Source organism: Macaca thibetana, chromosome 6 (genome assembly GCF_024542745.1).
Source record: "Macaca thibetana thibetana isolate TM-01 chromosome 6, ASM2454274v1, whole genome shotgun sequence".
NCBI classification, from domain to species: Eukaryota; Metazoa; Chordata; class Mammalia; order Primates; family Cercopithecidae; genus Macaca; species Macaca thibetana.
In genome coordinates this window covers 48,369,140-48,388,660 of record NC_065583.1, presented here as the reverse complement: position 1 = coordinate 48,388,660, position 19,521 = coordinate 48,369,140, and the positions used below count along the sequence as shown (strand labels likewise).

Here is a 19,521-nt window from a genome sequence, read left to right as displayed (position 1 = left end):
TGGGTTTGAAACTTCCAAGTGTGGGAGAAGAAGAAACTGCTGCAGGGTGCACTGACAAGCAATCACCAGTTCTGGTTCAGAATCAAGCCCTCTGTGGTGTAATGGGGGGCAGAGATTGTTCCACCCAGAACCCTAATGCATAGTTCGAGGCCCCATTCCTGCCACCCCTGTTCCTCATGCAGATGAGGCACTCATCAGACACTTGCTAAGGGGCTCTTGACAACTTTTCCTGCATAGCAGGGGCAGGTGGAGGCAGGCGCATGCATCAGTTGTGTTTCTGTCTTTATATAGCAAGGGACAGCCAAAAAGGACAGAGTCCAGAGCCCAGGACATCAGGAGGTCTTAGATAACATGTCTAGGTCCTAGGAGGTCTTAGATAACAGCTCTGCTCACATGTCTGTCCCGACAGTCATCACTGGAGGCCTTCAAAGGCCAAGTCCAGGTCTCCAGCTGATAGTCAGTCCCCTCTCCAGCGGCTCGCAGGCTGGTGTACCTGCAGTGATGGGGACTCACCGCTCACTGGGCAACTCTGGAGAGGCTGGGGAGGGTCCCCCTCAGAGCCGAGCTAAGCCGCCCTTCTCCAAGCCCTGGGCTCTGAGTCTGAGTTCTGCCCCCGGGGCCCTAACTGTGGTGGTGGCCTTTCTGCCCTGGGTATTGCCTCTTCCCTCAGGCAAGTCCCTTGTCCCTTGGGATCACATGCTCCCCCCACCTGCCCGGGAAACCTTTTTCCTCACCCTCTGTCTGGTTATCTCTAGCTCGGCGTTGAGGTCTCCGCTCCGATGTCCCTTCCTGACCTCTCTGGGGACAGTTGGTCCTCCTGCACCCAGGACGCTCTCTCTCAGCTCCTACTTTGTTTATTGGGTCATCTTTCTGTTCCCCCACCCCCACCTCTCTACCCAGGTGGCAAGCTCCTCATGGGCAGGGCTGCTGTGGTCTTGCTCACAGCTGAGTCTCTGCCCAGCGCTTCCCCGAGAGTGAGCTCTGTGTGCATTTGCTGACCTAATGCCACCTCAGCTTCCATGGTTTTCCTCCTCCTACGCTTCCCAACCTCAATTCCTGACCCTTTCCCTGTGCTGCTCTCCCTGCTCTGGTCAGGCTCCTCTGAAAGGCTCAGGTTGGTGGCCTGCCCTTTCCATACGACTCCATGCCAAGTATACGGATGAGAGAGGAGACAGGGCCTGTCCCTCCCTGCCCAGGAGCTCACCCTACTTTCAGAGAGCCTTGGCCTACAGCAGCTTCAGCGTGGACCCGCTGGCCTTCCCACAGTGGTCTTCCTTCCAGATTTGCCCTCACCTGCAGTTGGGAGCTTGGGTATTTGTGGCCGATGGTTTTGCTCCAGAGGCCTGACCTGCCAGCCTGCCAGGGCCCAGCATGGAAATACAAACCCATATTCTATGCCTATGGATCATTTCCAAGGTATGCAGATTTACACAGCCAGCAAAGCTGACCTCCAGGTGAGGTGGCAGGAGTTGGGCTGGGTGGGGCTGTTGGTCCTAGGCTGCTGCAGCCGGAGTCTGCTGCATCATGAGGGATGTGGCTGTGGGCCAGCAGGCATGCAGGGCTGAGGAGCGGGCTGAGCAAGAGCCCTCCTCTGCACCCGTGGTTGCCGGAGGTGGAGGTAATTATGCAGCCTGCCAGCCGACCAGAGCACTTACTCTGAGGAGGGCTGAATGGCCAGTTAGTGGCCCTGAGGTCAGGATGAGAGCTTTCCAGTGGGAATTGCTTTTATCTTCAATAAGGTGTCATTAGCCCATGTGAGAAGCAGGGGCTCCCCTCACACCCAATTGCTCATCCAGTGATTAGGGATGTCTGGACTGGGGATGTCCAGCTGCCCTGCTCCAGCCAGGCTGATGCTTCTCTACCAGGGGCCCCAGCTGTGGGGCCCCAGCAAGGCACTTCCTCTGCCCCTGTTTTCTCCAGGCCCCCTGGCGGCATGCAGAGACCCTCTGGGATCGCTGGCCACAGCTTCATGTCTGGACTCCTCTGCTGGCCCAAGGTATTTCTCCATGTCCTTCATGCCCTCAATGAGCAACACTGACCAAGGCCTCCCTGGGTGACATACCCCATGCTGCACAGGAGTGCAGGATGAGTGAAGCAGCCTCTATCCTCAGGGAGCCTCTATCCTGCGGTCTAAAGGGGGAAGGACAACAATGGCATGGCACAGGGTGATGGGGCACACACAGAAATCTTCATCATCACCCTCACCGCCACCATCATTGACTTGGTTAATGTTTGCCTAACACTTACTATAGGCAAAGTCTCATGCTAATCACTTTACATTAAGTAGCTCCTTTAGTCCTCAATAACCCTGTGCATGGTTGTTATTCCCATTTTACAGATGGGAAACTTAAAGCCCAGTTTAACCTCCTGTAGGGAGCTGTCCAAAGTTACACAGTTAGTCACAGAATAAAGATTCAAAACCAGGTCTAGCTTGGACTCTGGAGTCCACACTCTTAATGATCAGGCCACAGCCTTGTTAACTGAGGGCTGTGAGCACACAGAGGAAGATGTGTGGGGCTTGGTGGAGGAAAAATAAATAGAGGAAGACCTCCTGGAGAAGAAGACCATTGAGTTGGGGCTTGAAGTTAAGGGAAATCACTGTGAGGACAGTGAGATTCTCTTCAATGGAGAATGCAGATGTGTTGCAAAGTTTGTTTAAATGCATGAGAAAGTTCTAGAATCAGACATGCCCATTGAATCCTGACTCTGCTACCTGCTGACTACGTAACCTTGGGTTAGCTACTTCTCTGAGTTTCAGTTTCTTCATCTGTGAAATTGGACATAGTGTACAGTGCTGACACGTTAAATGCTGGGTATCACTTTATACAACTGGAGTACGAAGAGCCTATTACTAACCACAGCAATCCTGACGAGCAAAGTCATTCAAATGGAACACTGACTGTGAACCCCGTCCTCCAGCGCTGGCCTCAGGAGCTCACATGGCAGTCTTCTTGAAGCCCTCTCTATACACTTGAAGTCAGGACAGCAACCCCACTTCTGTCTCTGGGAGGAGGTGGTGAGATCACCCCTTCTGTCTTCCAATTTTCAGTTCCTCCCTTGGCCACTCCAGCTTTAACTGTTTTGTGCCCTTGAGAAAATGAGGGACCAAGGGCAGTGAATCAGTTCTTCGGCCACTTTATTTGCAAATCCTGTGTGGCAAAACCAGTGTCTTCCTTTGGGGTAGGGGGAGTCATTGGCACCTAGAGTCTTGGCTTCAGTCAAAACAGACCAGCTCATAGGCATTGCTTGCTCTCCGAATTCAAGAGCCGAGTAAATTCAGATAAAATTTTTGATGAACCCCATGCTATTTAAAATCTTGTTACTTACTATCCAAAACTCAGGAATGAGAGGGATTAGAACAAAGCAATATCCTTGCTATCTAAACTCCTTGTCTGAACTCACCCTACCCAGATAAAGAGCCAGATAGATCTGGGTAGTGAGGATGCTTACGGTTGCTTATTTTACCATCCTGCTCAGTACAGGGTGGGTGTGAGGATTGGCTGAGATAGTGTGTATGGAAGTCTGGTATGGTGCCAGGCACTATTAGTTCCAGAGGATAGGGGCGTGGTAAGTGAAGCTGCACCATCCTTTCACTTAGCAGCAGAGATGGTGAAAAAACAGCTGTAAATTCACCAGATGACCATATCATCTGTTTCATAGAGTTGCCCTGGCTGTAGTGGTAGTGCTGTAGATTAAAACACCGTTTTCCTTTCTGCTTGCCTGGAGTTTACACATGTCAGAGGTGAGGAAGGGTGTCTGGTTCCCCGGCATTCAGCACCCCAGGTCCTCCTGACACTCTGCCTGTGTGGTCCCAGGACATTAACATGTGAAGCCCTTTATCCTGCACTGCTAGCTGCTCAAAACCTTCCCATGCATCCAACACATTTGTGGGTTTTGCTCTCACAGGAGTAATTAAAAGGACAACTATTTTCTAAAAAGCAGAAGAAACTTGCAATGAATTTAAAGTGAGAAAAACCTTTGTTTTAGCAATGTGTTTTCCCCGATCCCAACCTGAGCATTCAGAACAGTGCAAAAACCATGCATTATTGAGAAGCTTTTTAGATGAGCAACTTTGAGGTTAATTTACTGTGATGAACAGACAGGGCCAGCACACACCTTGCTTATGGTGACCCTGGAGACTGGGTCTCTGCCATGGCAGGGACAGGTGGCACCACTCCTTGTTGGGCTGGTGGGAGGTGGTGTGGGGAAGGGGAGGCAGAGGGCATGTGCTGGAGAAGGACACTGAGCCTTTAGTTCCTAGATCAGCCTGTGGTTTGGGAAGCCAATACAATGCAAAGAGAATGTTTAGTTGACAAAAGGAGGAAGAGGGGGCACCCTCATATTTCATTCCTGTCCCTGTACAGAGAGAGGCAATTGGGAGGCTTGGCTCCATCTGACAATCAGAAAGAGACTTAACTGACTCCCATGACTAGGCACTGCCTGCCACCCTGGAGGAGAGTCACCTGTTCCTCACAGCCAGTAAGGGGGTGCAGCCCCATCACGAACCAGCTCAGCACAGACAGCCACCAGCTGTGGGACTCCTAGCATCACCCCCTGCTGGCTGCAGACTGTGGCAAGCATGGCCCAGCCAGGGCCAGGCCAGCTGCACGGGAAGACATGATTTAGGAGACCTCTCCCACAAACCTCAAAAACTGATAAATACAACTTCCTTCTCTGGGAAAAACAGCCCCAAACCCAACATCCTTTAGTAAAGTGATTGACTCTGCATCGGTAGGCTACAGAGCTGGAGTCACCCCACAGACCTCCCCCTGCCTTACACCCAAGGACGCCAGCAAAATAGAGACTAGAAAATAAAATGCTAATGCCTCAACCTCTGCCAGCCCATCAGCTCTAGTTTTTAAAATTAAATCCAGAATGTTGTTGCTGAAATGTTTGAGATATTACTTTCTGGGTTTTAGTGAGATTTCTTTAATGCCCATCGATTGCTGGATAATAACTTGTACCTATATGTCTCATTTCAATTACCTATTTAAAATTCGCTGAACCATAAATCTATTCCCAGAGCTATGGGAATTTAGTTTAGAGTTCCTGTGACTTTGAAAAACCATTGATCCCCATATGCTCCAAGTGGCTGCATGTCAAGCCTTTATAGTGGGGGTTAACTCATTTTGCGGCTTGCTTAATGGCTGTGAGTTTACGTTTTATTGCATATCTATTATTTGGGCTGGGCTGTGATGAATGGTTTGGCTGTCTGGTTCAAAACAAGTCCAAGGCGACAGCAGAATCTAATTTGTTTTAAAAATGATGATTATAAAGCTTTCCAAATAATAATCCAGGAACGAAGGGAGCTGACACCACATTGCTCTGTATGAGACATGTGGCTGGAGGTCAGGTAATGACGTCCTTCCCTTTCCAGGGCAGCTCATGTTTATAATGACCTTACTAGGGAAGCTGGAGAGGCCTCCTCTTTCATCATAGGCAATAGGGATGCTTCCATTTCCTTGCGAGCAAAGCCAAGAGCTTGCTGTTTGGCCCCAGACCCATTCACGGGAACTGTGCTCATAAAGCAGAGGCTGCTGTGGTACCAGGCACCAAGATGGTGCCCAAACAGTGCCATTATCTGCTTAATGATGGCATCCTGGGACATTAAGTAATGATGCCCAGTATGCCCTGCAAATCCCTGAAGTCCAGTTTGGCCTCTGGCTCTAAAAATGCACTGAGCTTTTCCTTCATCACTCCTTTGGCAGAGGGGTCTGGGTTCAGAAGGCGTTTTTGGGAATGTCTTGGAACTATCCCCAGAAAACATGTTGCTGCTTTCCTGACTCGGAGAGCTGCTGTTCCTGTAACCTGCCCTAGCTGCTCGAGCCTACTCTTGTTCATGTTCCATGGAATCATCAAGGAGTCTCAGTGTGGGGAGGCAGGTAGGGAGGATATTGCCAGAAGTAGACTCCGAGGGCAGGAGAGATGGTCTTGTCCAGTGATATGTAGGTCAATGTTTAACAACCGGCTCGCTAGAGAAGAAAAAATGCTCCCCCTTCCCTTTTTTGGTAGCATATGTGTGCTGTGAATTTCTATGATGTAAATATTCCCAATGTGGCCAATTTAATGCGACCAAGTATTTAAACTGCTTGCAAAATTCCTGAAAATTTAACAATGGGCTCTTGTGAACCAGGTGTGGGGAGTTGTGGATACTTCCACACATTCCAAATGTATTTCCAGATGTATTTCTGGAAATAATCTCTTTGGCCCACAAGACAAACACCTCCACAGCAGGATAAGTCTACCAGTCACTCTCACCTTATTATGAACCAGCACAGGCAGGTATGAGTTTGACTAGTGGGCAGGGAGGAGGATGATGGGGACCCTGCACAGTCACAGTAAATCAAGCAAAGCCCTGGAACTGGGGGGTGGACTTTGGTACTAAGGATGATATGAACTAGAAAGGCCCCTGAAACCAGGTCAAGCTCATGGACACTTCCCATAGGGAAGAATCATACTTGTTTCTCTCCTTCTATGTCATCCAAGTACCTCTCTATTTGCCACAAGAGCCCTGCTTGCCAACAAATCATAAGGATCCCTCTTCAGGCCTTGTGAAGGTGTGGAATAGCAACAGCCCAAAGAGATGTCACTCTGAAGCAGGAATACTTTGCTGGAAACGGGACTCCAGGTAAAGGCTGGGGTTGAGGGAGGATGCCAGGCTCTGTGGCTAAGGGCCCCTGGGGGTGGGGTGGGCTTGCACCCACCTCCTGAATGCCAGGGCTTGCGCTTAGGAACTGTGAGCTGGCAGGTCACACCCAAGGGTATATGCATTGCCCACTTTAAGCAGAGCTTGAATATCTTCTAACGTAAGGGGCTTCATCTCTTTTGGGCCAAGGATGTCCCCTCTAGTCTCCAGCGTGGGCCCAGCACCGCCCTTTCCTCTCCCCTCTGCTGAGCCCTGCCTGGAGCTACACAGGGCTCTTGTATCTTGCATTTCTTGTAAGTCCTGTCCCAGCACCGCCTCTGGTTAATGTAATCTCTTGGAAGATCACCTTAGTAAAAGATACAGGTCCTGAAGGCACCCATCCACTTGCATATGCACCAGGCACTCCCTGGAGGGGCACTCAGAGTACCTCCTGTTTTCAAAGAGCACCCACTTTCCCTTCTTCTCCAGGGATCCCCTGCCTCTCTTCACTTTGGACCCTCACTCTCCATTGTCCTTGGGTAGTCACTGCTTCCTGCTGCTGCATGGCCAAGCCTCCAGGTCCTCCTGCAGGGTGGTTTCCTCCAGGCAGGGCTCCCCACATGGCCAGGCTGTAGCCTGAGGATAGCCCTAAAATCTGCTTCCTTCTCCTTCAGTCATAGAACCCCCAAGTGGGGGGGTGCTCACAGTGCCCTCACGGCTATGCTTCAGTTACAGCCCTGGCCCCTCAAAGAGCGAGAAAAATCTTTATTCAAAAGGAACAGGGCAAGCCCTCTCTGGCCCCATCCACTCTCCATTTAGTCTTTTCTTAAAGCTCAGGCTTGTTGCAAAACAAATTCAACAGCTTTTCTCTGTATAAGCAACCAACCTGGGAGACAACTGAGGACAGACTCCAGGCACCCAACAGCATTTTGGTGCAGGAGCGCCTGGGGAAATAAGCCCTTTTCCCACTAGAACCCAACTTACGGAAGGCCATGTAGAACTCGCGGAGAGTCAGGGAACTGTCACTGTTGTAGTCGTCAAATCGGAGGAGGTCACCTGGTGAGCAACCAAGTAAGTCTTCATCCAGGTCCTGCTTCTTCAGCACATGCTGTGGGGTGAGGAGGAGAACAAGGCCAGAGTCAGGTGAGTTTAGAGTCACGGGCATTGATGAAAATGACTCAGGCCAAGAGGGAATCCAGGGACAGTTCAGTGGGCCTTGAGGGGTACCTGAAGCTCTTTGGTTTTGTCTTGTCTGACTCCTTCATTTTATGGATGAGAAAACTGGGGCTCAGAGAGGGGACGTGGCTTCCCCAGGTTCACACAGTGCTTGGGGCAGAGTCTACACTAGAGTGCAGGTGTGTCTTTTCCCTGTCTAGGCAGACAGACCCAGACCGTCTGAGATGGGAATCCTTGAGGCCACTTGCTCTACTGCTGTGTGCTATAGATGGGGAGACAGGAGAGAAAAGGCCCCATCAGATAAACCCAGCAAACTGTGGCTGAACTCAGTATGCGGACAGAGCTCCGCCAGCTTCCAGCTGTGTAGAGCTGGAGGTCACTGCTGCATCATGCACCCACCCACCACCCATCAGCCCTTACCCATGGCAGGCAGTGCTGCCTGGACACAGCACACTCCCAGACCCCTCCGCTCTATCCACCTAGACCTGAGCTTCGCCCCTGCCTGCCCTGTCCTGCCCGGGACACAGATGTCCACCTTTGTGACTCTGGCATGGAGGCCACAGATGATACAGTAAACTCCTCTCCAGCTGTGGTCTGAGCCATAAGACACAGAGGCCTGCCCAGCACCATCAGCCACATGTCCCAAGGTAACTAAGGGTAGAAATTCTAGGCACCCTCACTCAGCTGGAGCTACGGCCAGAGGCCAGTGTGCTTGGAACTGAAGGTCTTGCAGGGAAAATGCTCAGAAGGAAATCTCAGAAGAAAGAAAATGATTTTGTTTTATTTTGGTGCGGGGGGAGGGAGGCAGAGGCATTTTCTCTTTATTTAACATTCTCAGCTTGGTCTGCTGTATTAAAGGCAATTTAATGTGATAATGTTAAAAAAATGACCCTTCACCCAGCAAGTAAGAGTGTTCGATAAAAGGGAGATCAACCATAACGCCTGAGATCAATCTTCTGAAGACGGAAATTTCCCTTTGTCTATTTCTGCATTGGAAATTGATGAACTTTTTATAGGACTGACGAGTTTTTTTCCCAGCACCTTTGATTCAGTGTCAAGGAAAGGCCCACTTTAGCCGGGCTCTGCTTGGCAGATTTATGAAATGGACTTTAACTATATTAAATTTTAAAGAGGAAATCATTGTCCAATTACCACACTTCTTAATGGCTTCAGGTGCCTCAGGCCACATATCTGCCAGGTTAGAACGAAGTGCCTGGTAAGGTTCTGTTTACCTGGAGCTGTGTGGGCCTGGATACCAAGATCTCACAGCGGCCTCTGTTAAAGACAAGCTGATGCCACCTGCCCTCGGTGCTCCCTGCTCGGTGGTTTGAGGAATTGCCAGGTGGTTCTTCCTGCAGGTAGCTGTAACTCTCAGGACCTGGGATTTTCTCAGAGCAGCCTGAGTCACCTGTAGGTCCCTGGACCTGCCCCTCGGGGTCTTAGCCAGAGCTGAGGCCTAGTGCTGATGGAGGTGGTGACATGCTGGCAGGGTGGTTGCCCTGGGGGCCAGGGGCAGCAAGCCTCCTGGGATGCAGGCCTTGAATGGGCTTGCGTGAGTCGCCCAGGTATGGGTGAGCAGAGCAGAGTCATCTGAGATTCCCAACGTGCTTCCTGGAAGCAGGCTCAGGACTGCCTGGAACAGAGGGCCTACGTTCCAAAGCTTCTGGTGGCTGCTCCTTGCTAGGGTTCTGTGGGTACTTGCTGTCCCTACAGACCTTCAAGGAACCATGCGGTGCCTCTTGGTGGGAGCCATTCTCCCCAGGGAGATTCCGAGTGCTCTGAGGAGAGCAGACGCATGCATGTCAGCCTGCCAGGGTTTTATCTCAGTTCTATCATGTCCCAGGCAGTGAACAACTCAGGCAAGTTGTCTGATTTCTTAGAGCCTCAATTTCCTCATCTGAAAATATCTGTGAAGTGGGATAATAGTAGTCTCCTCCTTACAGCAGAGGATGGTCAAAAGATTTAAGGAGGAAATAATAATAATAATGATGATGATGTCAACAATACTGATGACTCTCTCTATTGAAGCGCACCATGTGGCCAGGCATGGTGGCTCACACCTGTAATCCCAGCACTTTGAGAGGCCAAAGTGGGCGGATCACCTGAGGTCAGGAGTTTGAGACCAGCCTCGCAAATATGGTGAAACCACATCTCTACTAAAAATGCACAAATTAGCTGTGTGTGGTGGTGTAAGCCTGTAATTCCAGCTACTTGGGAGGCTGAGGCACAAGAATGGTTTCTGCCCGGGAGGCAGAGGCTGCAATGAGCCAAGATTGTACTGCTGCACTCCAGCCTGGGTGACAGAACGAGACCACGTCTAAAAAAAGAAAAAAAGAAAAAAAGAAAGAAACATACCACATGCCAGGTACCACTCTAAGGCATTCACTGTCTTAGCTCATTTAACCCTCATGATGACCCTGTGAGGTTCACAGATGAACACAGAGGCACAGCAAAACGACATTGTCTCCCACGGTCCACTAGCTCATACATGCTGGAGGCAGCACTTCACCTTAGGCAGTTTGACTCTAAAGTCTGCATTCTTTGCCACTATCCTACATAACAATGAACCCTTCTGAGTTTATTAATCACAGGTCAAGGGCCTAGCTCAATGTCAAGCACATGGCTCAATGAATGCTAGGGCACTCCCCACCCCACTTCCTCCCAATGACTGGGCCACAGACTTGAGAAGGTCCCTGTGCCATGTTTAAGATTTCTTTAAATTGGCATCAAAGGTGGGGACCTGTCTTTATTATCCATCCACTGGGTGGACAGTCTGTGGTCACAAGAAAAGAGCTGCCCACCGTCCCCCACCACCCAACTTGGGGAGGCTGATCTCACTCTCCTTGCAGATCTTGCACCTGCTTGGTGTGGCTCTAGGGCTCCAGACCCATAGAAACAAACCAGTAAGCAGAAGTAGGAATGCAGGCCCCTCCAGCCCACCCCAGCTTTTCTACCATCAGGACTCTACAGGCTCCTCCCTGCAACTGGCAGTGGCTGTGGCCCCAGTGAGTGAGGTCACTCTTTCCTTGCTTTCTACGCTGCAGACACTAACTACCCCTGCACCACCCTGTAGCTCAACAAAGGACATGTGTGCTGTCCAGACTAACACTGCAGTCTCGGGGGAGGGAGGCAAACAGCAGGGTGTAATGCAAGTGTTTTCCCAAATGAGAGCAGTGCTTGGTGGGGGTCGACGGGTAGACACAGGGCTTTCTGCAAACAAGCAGGCTGAGGTTTGGGTTCTTAATCTTCGGATACCAAGGAGCAGTAATGTCCTAAGGTAGAAGACTTGGGGACTTCCAGGTTATAGCTCCAATGGTGTTCAATGGAAACCAAGCACTGCTTCCTTGTAACTTTTCTGCTGAGTAACTACTCCTACTCAACGAAGAAAAGATTGATTTCCGAGTCAAAATATGAGAGACCAGGCCCTCTGAAGTGAGTTTTTCGCCAGATAGCTGAGAGGGCCTGTGAAAGCTTGTTTGTAAATAGAGGCTGAAGGTGGCTGGTGGGAAGAGGAACCTGACCTCATTTTGTTTGTGAGATGTTCTCAGAGGTATTGAACACACGCTTTTAGACACCTGGAGTGGGGGTTGGGAAATGGAAAACTGGATTCCCCCATAATGTGACTTTCACTGAACGCCTTGCCCACCTGAGCCAGTTCAGAGCTGCTGAGGTGGCCACTGCCATCTGCATCTAAGTCCCTGAACAGAGATTCCACCACGAGGCGCTTCTGGGAGGCAGGGTCTTGTCTGCTGTCTCCTTCCCGGAGTGGCTGCAGGCGGGTCTGGAGCGCCAGAAGGACGTTCTTCAAGCGGGCATAGCCGGCTATGGTGCACGTGTCACCTGAAAGAGAAGGTGAGGTTATTATAATGAGACTTATCCCGTGGTCTTGAGAGAACGCTCTTGCCACTGGTCCATTCATCCATATCACTCACAAATAGGCACTGGGCATTCACTATGTGCAGTGCATGGTGCAACTGTAGTCAATGGGACTTGTTTGTGTTCTGCTCACCAATTTATCCCGTAAATATCGATCGAACATGAAATGCATGCTACACATGATGCAAATGCTGGAGGGAACCTGTTTGTCCACCTGACAAATATTTATTGAGCACCTACTACAAGCCAGACTACAGTAACTGCCAGATGGAATGGGAAGTTCTTCCAGCAGAATATATAGCGGCAGCCCCACAGAGGTTTTAGGAAAGCCGCCCCCAATTCCATTTTGTAATCGCTGGTTTTTGCCTTAATCCTACCTTAAAGGCTGCTTTTGAATACTTGGCCTCCTAGATTAGGGAGTTTTAGTTAACAGGACTAATAAACCCTGCTTATGTTAATTAGGTACCCTCCCAGAGCTGGATTACTTCAAAACAAACACATACACAAGTCTATGACCAAGAAACAAAAAGCAGCTTTACAACATTAAAACCAAAGCACACAGCTCGTTTTATCCCAGGCGTGCTTGCTGAACGGCAGCAGAACCGTGCAGTGTTTGGGCAAGTAAGGCCTGGGATGCACTGCAGCATGGCGTAGTTTATCTTGCTGGTGACGGGCTTCTAGGATGGACACTACGCAGGGCATGGCCGGTACACTGGGGCTGCAGGAGTGTCAGCAGAGAGGGCAGCCCCTCCAGTCCCACTTCCCATCTCCCTGGGGGATGAGTACTTTCAGCGCCTGGCTTTGCTGAATCCTGGAGAATGGGCACGGGCTCCTCACTGACCATTCCAGGTTGAAGGCCAATGGGTTGATGGAGCCTGGGGCGCTTCTCTTTAATTCCAAGGCCAATTTAGGGCCTGAGGTAATATCCCAGAGTTGGAGAGTCAATAGGAAGAAGTGCTAGAGAGCATGGGCTCTGAGGTCCCATGGGTTTGAGCTCCAGCTCTGCTGCCACCATGCATGTAGCCTTGGACAGGGTGTCTCAGTGACCTCATCCGTGAAATGGAGACACCAGTGTCTCCCACACGGGGTCGTTACGAGGATTAAATAAGATGTGCACATACAGGCCTTTGCACTGGCGTGGCACCCAGTAAGGGCTCATAACATGATAGCTACTCCCTCCCTTGTCATTATGGGAACCACATTTACTGAAGAGCAACTGTCAGGGAAGCTACTGGGGGGAAAGGGGTGATGGGGAAGTCTGTCCGTTTCTTTCTTCTACCCTTCCTCTTTTCCTCCTTCATACCCTCCCTCCTTCCCTCCCTTGATAAGCCTGGACAGCCCAACCACTTTTTCTTGTGCTTGTTTATATTTCTAGATTTTCTTCTAATTTGGGGTCAATTGATTTCCGCCAGAAACAGATGCCCGTTACCATTTCCTCCTGCATGTTTATTTAGAAAAAAAATCAATTGTTGTGTTCAATATAATCAGATCTATTTGCTCTCTGGGAGTCTTTGTGCTCTGACAAGAATGCCTCTCTCCCACCCCTTCACCTTGCTCGCATCCCTCTTTTGACTAGTAGGATATTGATTCCTGAGAGTTCTTGGGGCCTCCAGTTGGCAAACCCAATTCTCAAGTCTGTAGAGCTACATGGCATTGAAAACAGTGGCTTTGTCCCCCTACAAAACTTGCCGGGTTCTTCCTTTTTCTAGGCCTGGATAAGGATCAGTTTGGGGGAAAGGGAGGAATAGTTTTGCCCGAGTCTAGCTCCTCACTGCCTGAAAGAGGCTGAAATTTGGTCCTGGCAAACGGACTAGAAGTGGGGGTACAGAATGAAAGTGGAGGTGGGGCTGGCTGCTGGGGTAAATGGAGATGGATGTGTGCCTGTGTGGAGGGTCTGCAGGAGCCAGCACTGGGGGTGCTCCCAGGACTTCCTGGAGTGGGGGTGTTTATATCCAGATACTGAAAAACTGACGTACACAGCAGGTGGATATGGTGTCAGGAAGAGGCTGTACTCAGAAATGCTGGTGAGTAATCAGGCTCCAAAGAACATGCCACAGCAGGGCAACCTGAAGGTGAGGCCAGGCTGGGTCAGAAGGGCAGGATGCCCCATCCTTGCAGATCCCCCCAACCTTCCTCCTGGACCTTGGTGGGGTGTAAACCACTTCTGAGCTGCCAGCTGCCCTGGGCAAGATTCCCTTCTGGAGCCTCTTGTTTCGTCTCAGGACCCCAGTGGCCAGGCCGGCCTAGGCATAGAGAGCGCCCTGGGAGTTCTTGGGATCACCAGCTGGCAAACCCGTTTCCCAAGTCTGTAGAGCTACATGGTGTAGCTGGGGTCTCCCTGTGAGCAGGGGTCTGCAGCTAGACACCTCCAACACCGGCAGGCGGGGGAACCATCCAGGTGGGTCTTGCTGGGATGGAAGTGGGGTGCTGCGGCATCCTCCCCAGGCTCAGCCCCTCCTCACATCCTCACAGCTGCCTGTGAGCACAGACTGCTGGCTGCTTCACCCTGGCAACTGCCCAGCAGACACCTTCTGGTCAGGAAGGTATGTGCAGGTCTAGAAGTTAATCATCTGGGGGAAAGGGGTGGGTTCCCCAGGTCTCCAGCATCAGCTCCCTGAGCCCATGGTCCCACCCCTTGCTAGGGCCCACACTGGCCAGGCCCCTCCTGTCCTTTTACCAGCGTTTATTTACATACTGTGTGCCTGATGCTGGGCAGCTTCTAGTCCTGGGGACTCTGGGTGCCTGTGGTGGGAGGCCAAGGGAGGGATGTTCAGGATGAGACCTGTAGGATGAGGAGTTGTGGGAGGGAAGAGCAGGCCAGGAGCAGGACTGTGTGTGTAGGAGCCATGGTGCGGCACATCTGGAGACTGGTGAAAGCTGGTGTGGCTGGGCTGGAGGGGCTGAGTCAGGTGGAGAGTGAAACAAGACAGGCGGGAGAGGGCAGTGGGGCAACCCAGGCAGAGCCTCCAAGGCCGTGGGGAAGTGTGTGGCCCCACACATCATGCTGTTCAAAACTTCCTTTGTCATTTCTTCCCTTTACTGAGGGCACTCCATCCCTGGGCCAAGCTTGCCACTGGGGTCCTGAGATGAACCAAGGGATTCCAGGAAGGGAATCTTAAATTATTCTTTATCCCAGGAACAATTGTGCTTTAATGAATTGCAAGAGAGAACTCTGCCCAAACTCAAATCATGAAGTCATTTGTCCAAAATTACTGAGCTCCTCTGGTGCCTGATAGCACTGGGGAAGGGCTGTGGACCCTGGAGGAAAGGTGGCCTGATGGTGGGAGCTCTGCTTCTGTGCAGATGATCACTCAACATCCCAAAGCCCAAACTCTCTTTCTGGGAAGGATTTTGATCCTTCATCTCTAAGGGTTGCCCTCTTGGTGGCTCCCTGCCTTCACTCCCTGCCTCTGTCATCCGAATTCTATAGGGCTTATGGTGGGGTGGGGGAAGGAAAACTTCCTTCCTTGCCTTCTTCCAGCCCCCAGAGGCAGGTGCCCCAAAGCTGCAGCCTCTGGCTCAGTCTCCCAGGATAGCTTTCCTCCCTCACAGCTGGCCTTGACTTCCAGGATGGGTATCTTCCTAGCAAGGTGTGTCAAAGTCATAGGTTACCAAATTCCAGTTTTATTTTTACATTCCTGCCCTCTGCTGGTTTCACTGTGGGGTCAGATAGGAGTGACACAGCTGTGTGGAGCACTGGGCATTTTGGACACCACAGGACATGGTCTTCAGCTAAAGGCTCCCTCCCCACTTCCAGTTTCAAACATTTGTCTAATTCTAAAAGAAATACATGCCCATCAAAGAACCACTTGGAAAGCACAAATAAATATAAAGAAAGAGAAGATAAATCATCCTGAAATCTACCTCCCAGAGGCAGCTGCCGCCAACACACTGCTGGCCAGAAGTGAAGCTGGGCCCTCTCCATGAGTGACACTGAGCCCATGACTGAAATGAGCTCTTTCACGTGGTCCAGCCCTCGTCTGCTGTGTGGGCTCCAAGGTCTGTTTTCTGATCTTCCTTCTATTCTTCTCAAATTCCAATCATTTTGGGAAGAAAGTGTCAACACCCAAGGTTCATCTCTTTCTTATCTTCACCCCAGTCAGCCCTGCCCACCTGCCCAGCAATTCCACACAGGTGACTGCAAGAGAGGCAGGGGGTGTGGGGGGACCAGGGGGGACAACTTCAGCAGCAGTGATCACTGGGCATGTTCCTGCCCAGAGGCCTGGCATTGACTGTCCCCCTGGCTGGAGTGCTATTCACCCAAATCTCCACCTGGTGTACTCATCCTGGCCGCTGCTTAAACATCACCTGACATAAGCTGGCACCCCTTACCTTCATCACTCTCCGTGCCCTGATGCTGTGTGTGTGGGACCTGGCTCCCAGGGAGGGAGGGAATCAGATCTCTCCGGACAAGGGCAGGGTCCAGTCTTAGCCTTGGTCCACAGGATACTTTCCTCCTTCAGAGGGAAGGACCCTGGGGTGCGTGGCAGAGGCTTGGGGCTCACCCCACCCCTCCCTGTTGCCCTCGTGTGTGATGGTCAAGATGATGTTGAGAATGATGGTGGCAGGCCGCGTGCGGTGGCTCATGCCTGTAGTCCTAGCACTTTGGGAGGCCGAGGTGGGTGGATCACCTGAGGTCAGGAGTTTGAGAGAATGGTGCAAGAGCATGCCATGAGGAGCCCTGAGCTGGCGCCCAGATCCCATTGCCAGGGCCTCTCCAGCTTAGCCTGGGATGGGGAGACTCGGAATACAGTTGAACTTCAGCATTGATTAATCCAGAGGCGTGACTCTTCCAGAGAGAAGTTGGGATGCTTGCATATAACCTTGACGTCCATGCCTCGAATGAGGCTCAGCAGGGGCTTCCCAGTTGGGACCCGCAGGGGACCTCCTGCATGAGTGGGCAGGACCGCCGTGATTTGGACTGAAGAGGTTTCAGCCCACATGTTTGGAAGTCATTTCAGTGTTTCCTCTGAGTCTTGCTGGTTTCCAGGTAAAGAGAAATTTGTGCTGTCACAAATAAGGGGATTTTGTTTTTGCCTTTGCGGTAACCTTGGCTAGGTCAAGCCTTACAGTGAGGTTTGGAGAATTTCAGGGAAGCCCCCTCTATAGCTGGAAACTCCCTGTGCTCTGAACACAGCTCCCCTTTCTCATGCTGCCCCACTCCCTTCCTGTCTTAGGCCAATCTACCTCATCTGTAGGAAGCCTGTCCACTTACACACACACACACACACACACACACACACACACACACACACACACACACACACAGAGGACTGCTTTCTCCCTCAGCCTTCCTTTCTGCTTGCTATGAAATCATTTCTGGGTGAGGCTTGCCTCAGCCTTAGTTTGGGCTCCCCCAAAGCAGACCCTGAGATGAGGATCTAGGGGCAAGCAGCATATTTGAAGATGATCCCAAGAAGTGCTGGAAGGAACAGGAAGTAGACTGGGAAGGGAGAAAAGCCAACAAAGGGTGCAATCATGAGTGGGTTGCCGCTGTGGGCAATGGGGGCTCAATCCCATGGGGTCCTCAGAGGGACTGTGTAGAACACACCGCAGAATTGCTCCACTGAGGTGGGAGGGAGCCGGGATATTTTTCTACCGACTTCCATCCCTGTTAGCTGAGGTTGCTCTTGGAGGAATTCACCACCTCCAGCTAGCAGTTCTGGACCTCTCAAATGAGGACTGAGCACACGCCTGAGACCAGAAAATGCCCTCAGACTGAAGCTGCAGGTGCCTGGGATAGGATGCTCTTGGCAAGTGTTATGGGGAATCGTCCACCCAAGCTGCACATTACCTCTGGGGTTGACTGAGAGAAGCTGGATGGGCTGCTTTCAGCATCTGCTAGGTCCCCTCAATGGGATTACACGTTCTGAGCAGGCAGGGGTTGAAGTGGACAGTTCCCCATGCAGCAATACAGTATGAAATGCTTGTTGAATGAGAGGACCAGAGTCCTGTGGCTCCAGGGCAGACAGTCTCATGAAGCAGCCAGGGTGACGGGCTCACCCTGTAACAACCTTGTCTAAGGTCTTCAGGTGGACGCAGACTTCATCATAGGCTGCCGTGTCTACCTGATATCAACACTGCTAATGACAGTCACCACAAGGCCAGGCAGAGCACTGGCTGGGGGATCAGGAGACCACCTGACTTTAGCTGTGAGACCTTAGGAAAGGCATTCACTCCCCTGCCCTTCCTACTCCTATTCCTTATCTTAAAATGGGGATAATAATAGCCTCTTACTGCCTTCCAGGGTCATGACATGCAAGGAAATGTGAGGACATCAGCAAGTGGTTGGCCAGGCCTGGGGTCTTCTCTTGGTGACATGGGCTCAAAGCCCCAAGGTAGGGGTATGGCTCATTTGTCTTTGTCCCCTTTACTGTGGGGCCTGGGACACGTTGGCCACTAAATCAGTGCTCATGGCTAAACAGAAGAGAGAAGATGTCCTGATCTCCCTCCCGCCCTCCCTCCCGCCCGCCAGTGCACATGCCCCGTCTGGGGCTTCTCAGGGAGACAGGCTGCATGTCCCGGTCAGCCTGACACTGACAGCATCATTGACAGGCTCTGTGAAGGGCTCAGCCACCTTCCTGCTGGCCTGAGTGCCCTCCATGCCACGGGGCTGGCCTGGCCAGCCCCTGGCCCTGGCCTTGGGCTCCTTGCCAGCACATGCGTGGGGCTCCTCCTGCTCCCAGACCAGGCCTGCTTTGGCAGATAAAATATTGATCAGCCTGCCGAGCAGCCCAGAGTGTGATCCTATTTTCATGTCAGAACTTGGTAATGAACTACATTTATCAAGCCCGTTCTCCATGAGAAAGGTCAGTCGCAGATCCGGCTAAGTTGTTATGACACCTCATTAATCTAGTTCCCTCAATAATTGTCCCTCTTTGAAGATTCTAATGTTCTCCCATTCCCACTGCACTCCCTCCACACAGAGGAAGATGATTATAGCAGGAGAACAGGCACATCCACATGTAATTTTTGAGCAAAGGGAGATAGGTAGCAGGTAGCAGTCTCTGGAATTAAATGCCCATCAAAGAAACACTTTCTATTGCAAAACAAAGGGAAGCAAGGGAGACATTGTAAATATTCCATCAGCCACGTGTGCCCCTGCCAGACTGTGCTCAAAGGGACCATCTTCATTCTGTGGCAGGTGAAGCTCCTGTTAAAGGTGTGGGTGGGACTGGGAGACTCCGAAGCACCAAGGGGAGGGAGGCATTGTGTAATGTGGGCAATGTGGAAGCCGCTACACAGGCCGCCAGGAGCTCAGATTCTGAGAGGGAGACAGGCCACGTGGTCAAGGCCCAGGCCTTGAATCCCAGGGGTGAGGCACCTGCATGGTGGTGGGGCGGGAAAGGGGGCTGTCTCTTGCTGCCCTGTCCTACTCTCTCACCACAAGGTATTTCTTCACCGACTCCTTCAGCCTCCCTCACCTAACACACCAATCCTGCCTAACGGGGGCCCTCGTGTGCTGCCCTGTTCTCTCCTGCCAGCCTTCTCCAGCCTTCAATTTCTGTGACTTTTTCATCCACTGTGGATCATCAGGCTCCCTGTTAGACTGTGAGCTCCTCCAGGGCAGGGCGGCCTTGCTTACAGGTGTACCCCCAGCACCTGGCCCAGCACGTGCACATAGAAGGGGCTCATTCAATGTCTGTTGCCTGTATGACGGTGGAAGACGGGCGGCAACTGGGCTTGGAGAGTGGTTACAACCCTGCCCTGAGGAAGAGACAATCCCAGTCATGCTGCACCATGGTGACAGGTCTGGATCTCTGGAGGAGACTGGTGCCTGTGTCACCCATCATGTCAGTTCCTTGAGGGGCGTGCTGAGCATGTGCTACATGTGGCCATGCTCA

General features: G+C 51.5%; 2 protein-coding genes across 4 annotated transcripts in view; both read right to left on the bottom strand.

The window, feature by feature from the left end:
- The window catches only part of FSTL4 (follistatin like 4), a 412,553-nt gene that overhangs the window by 111,390 nt on the left and 281,642 nt on the right, over nt 1–19,521 (bottom strand). For all 3 annotated transcript variants that reach the window (XM_050792758.1, XM_050792761.1, XM_050792760.1), the window contains exons 5-6: nt 11,448–11,641; nt 7,610–7,733 (exon numbers count right to left, since the gene is read on the bottom strand). In XM_050792758.1, the coding sequence (XP_050648715.1) occupies nt 7,610–7,733; nt 11,448–11,641 (318 nt within the window). The remainder of the gene's footprint in view (nt 1–7,609; nt 7,734–11,447; nt 11,642–19,521) is intronic.
- The window catches only part of ZCCHC10 (zinc finger CCHC-type containing 10), a 399,316-nt gene that overhangs the window by 313,068 nt on the left and 66,727 nt on the right, over nt 1–19,521 (bottom strand). The gene's annotated exons all lie outside the window — the stretch shown is intronic.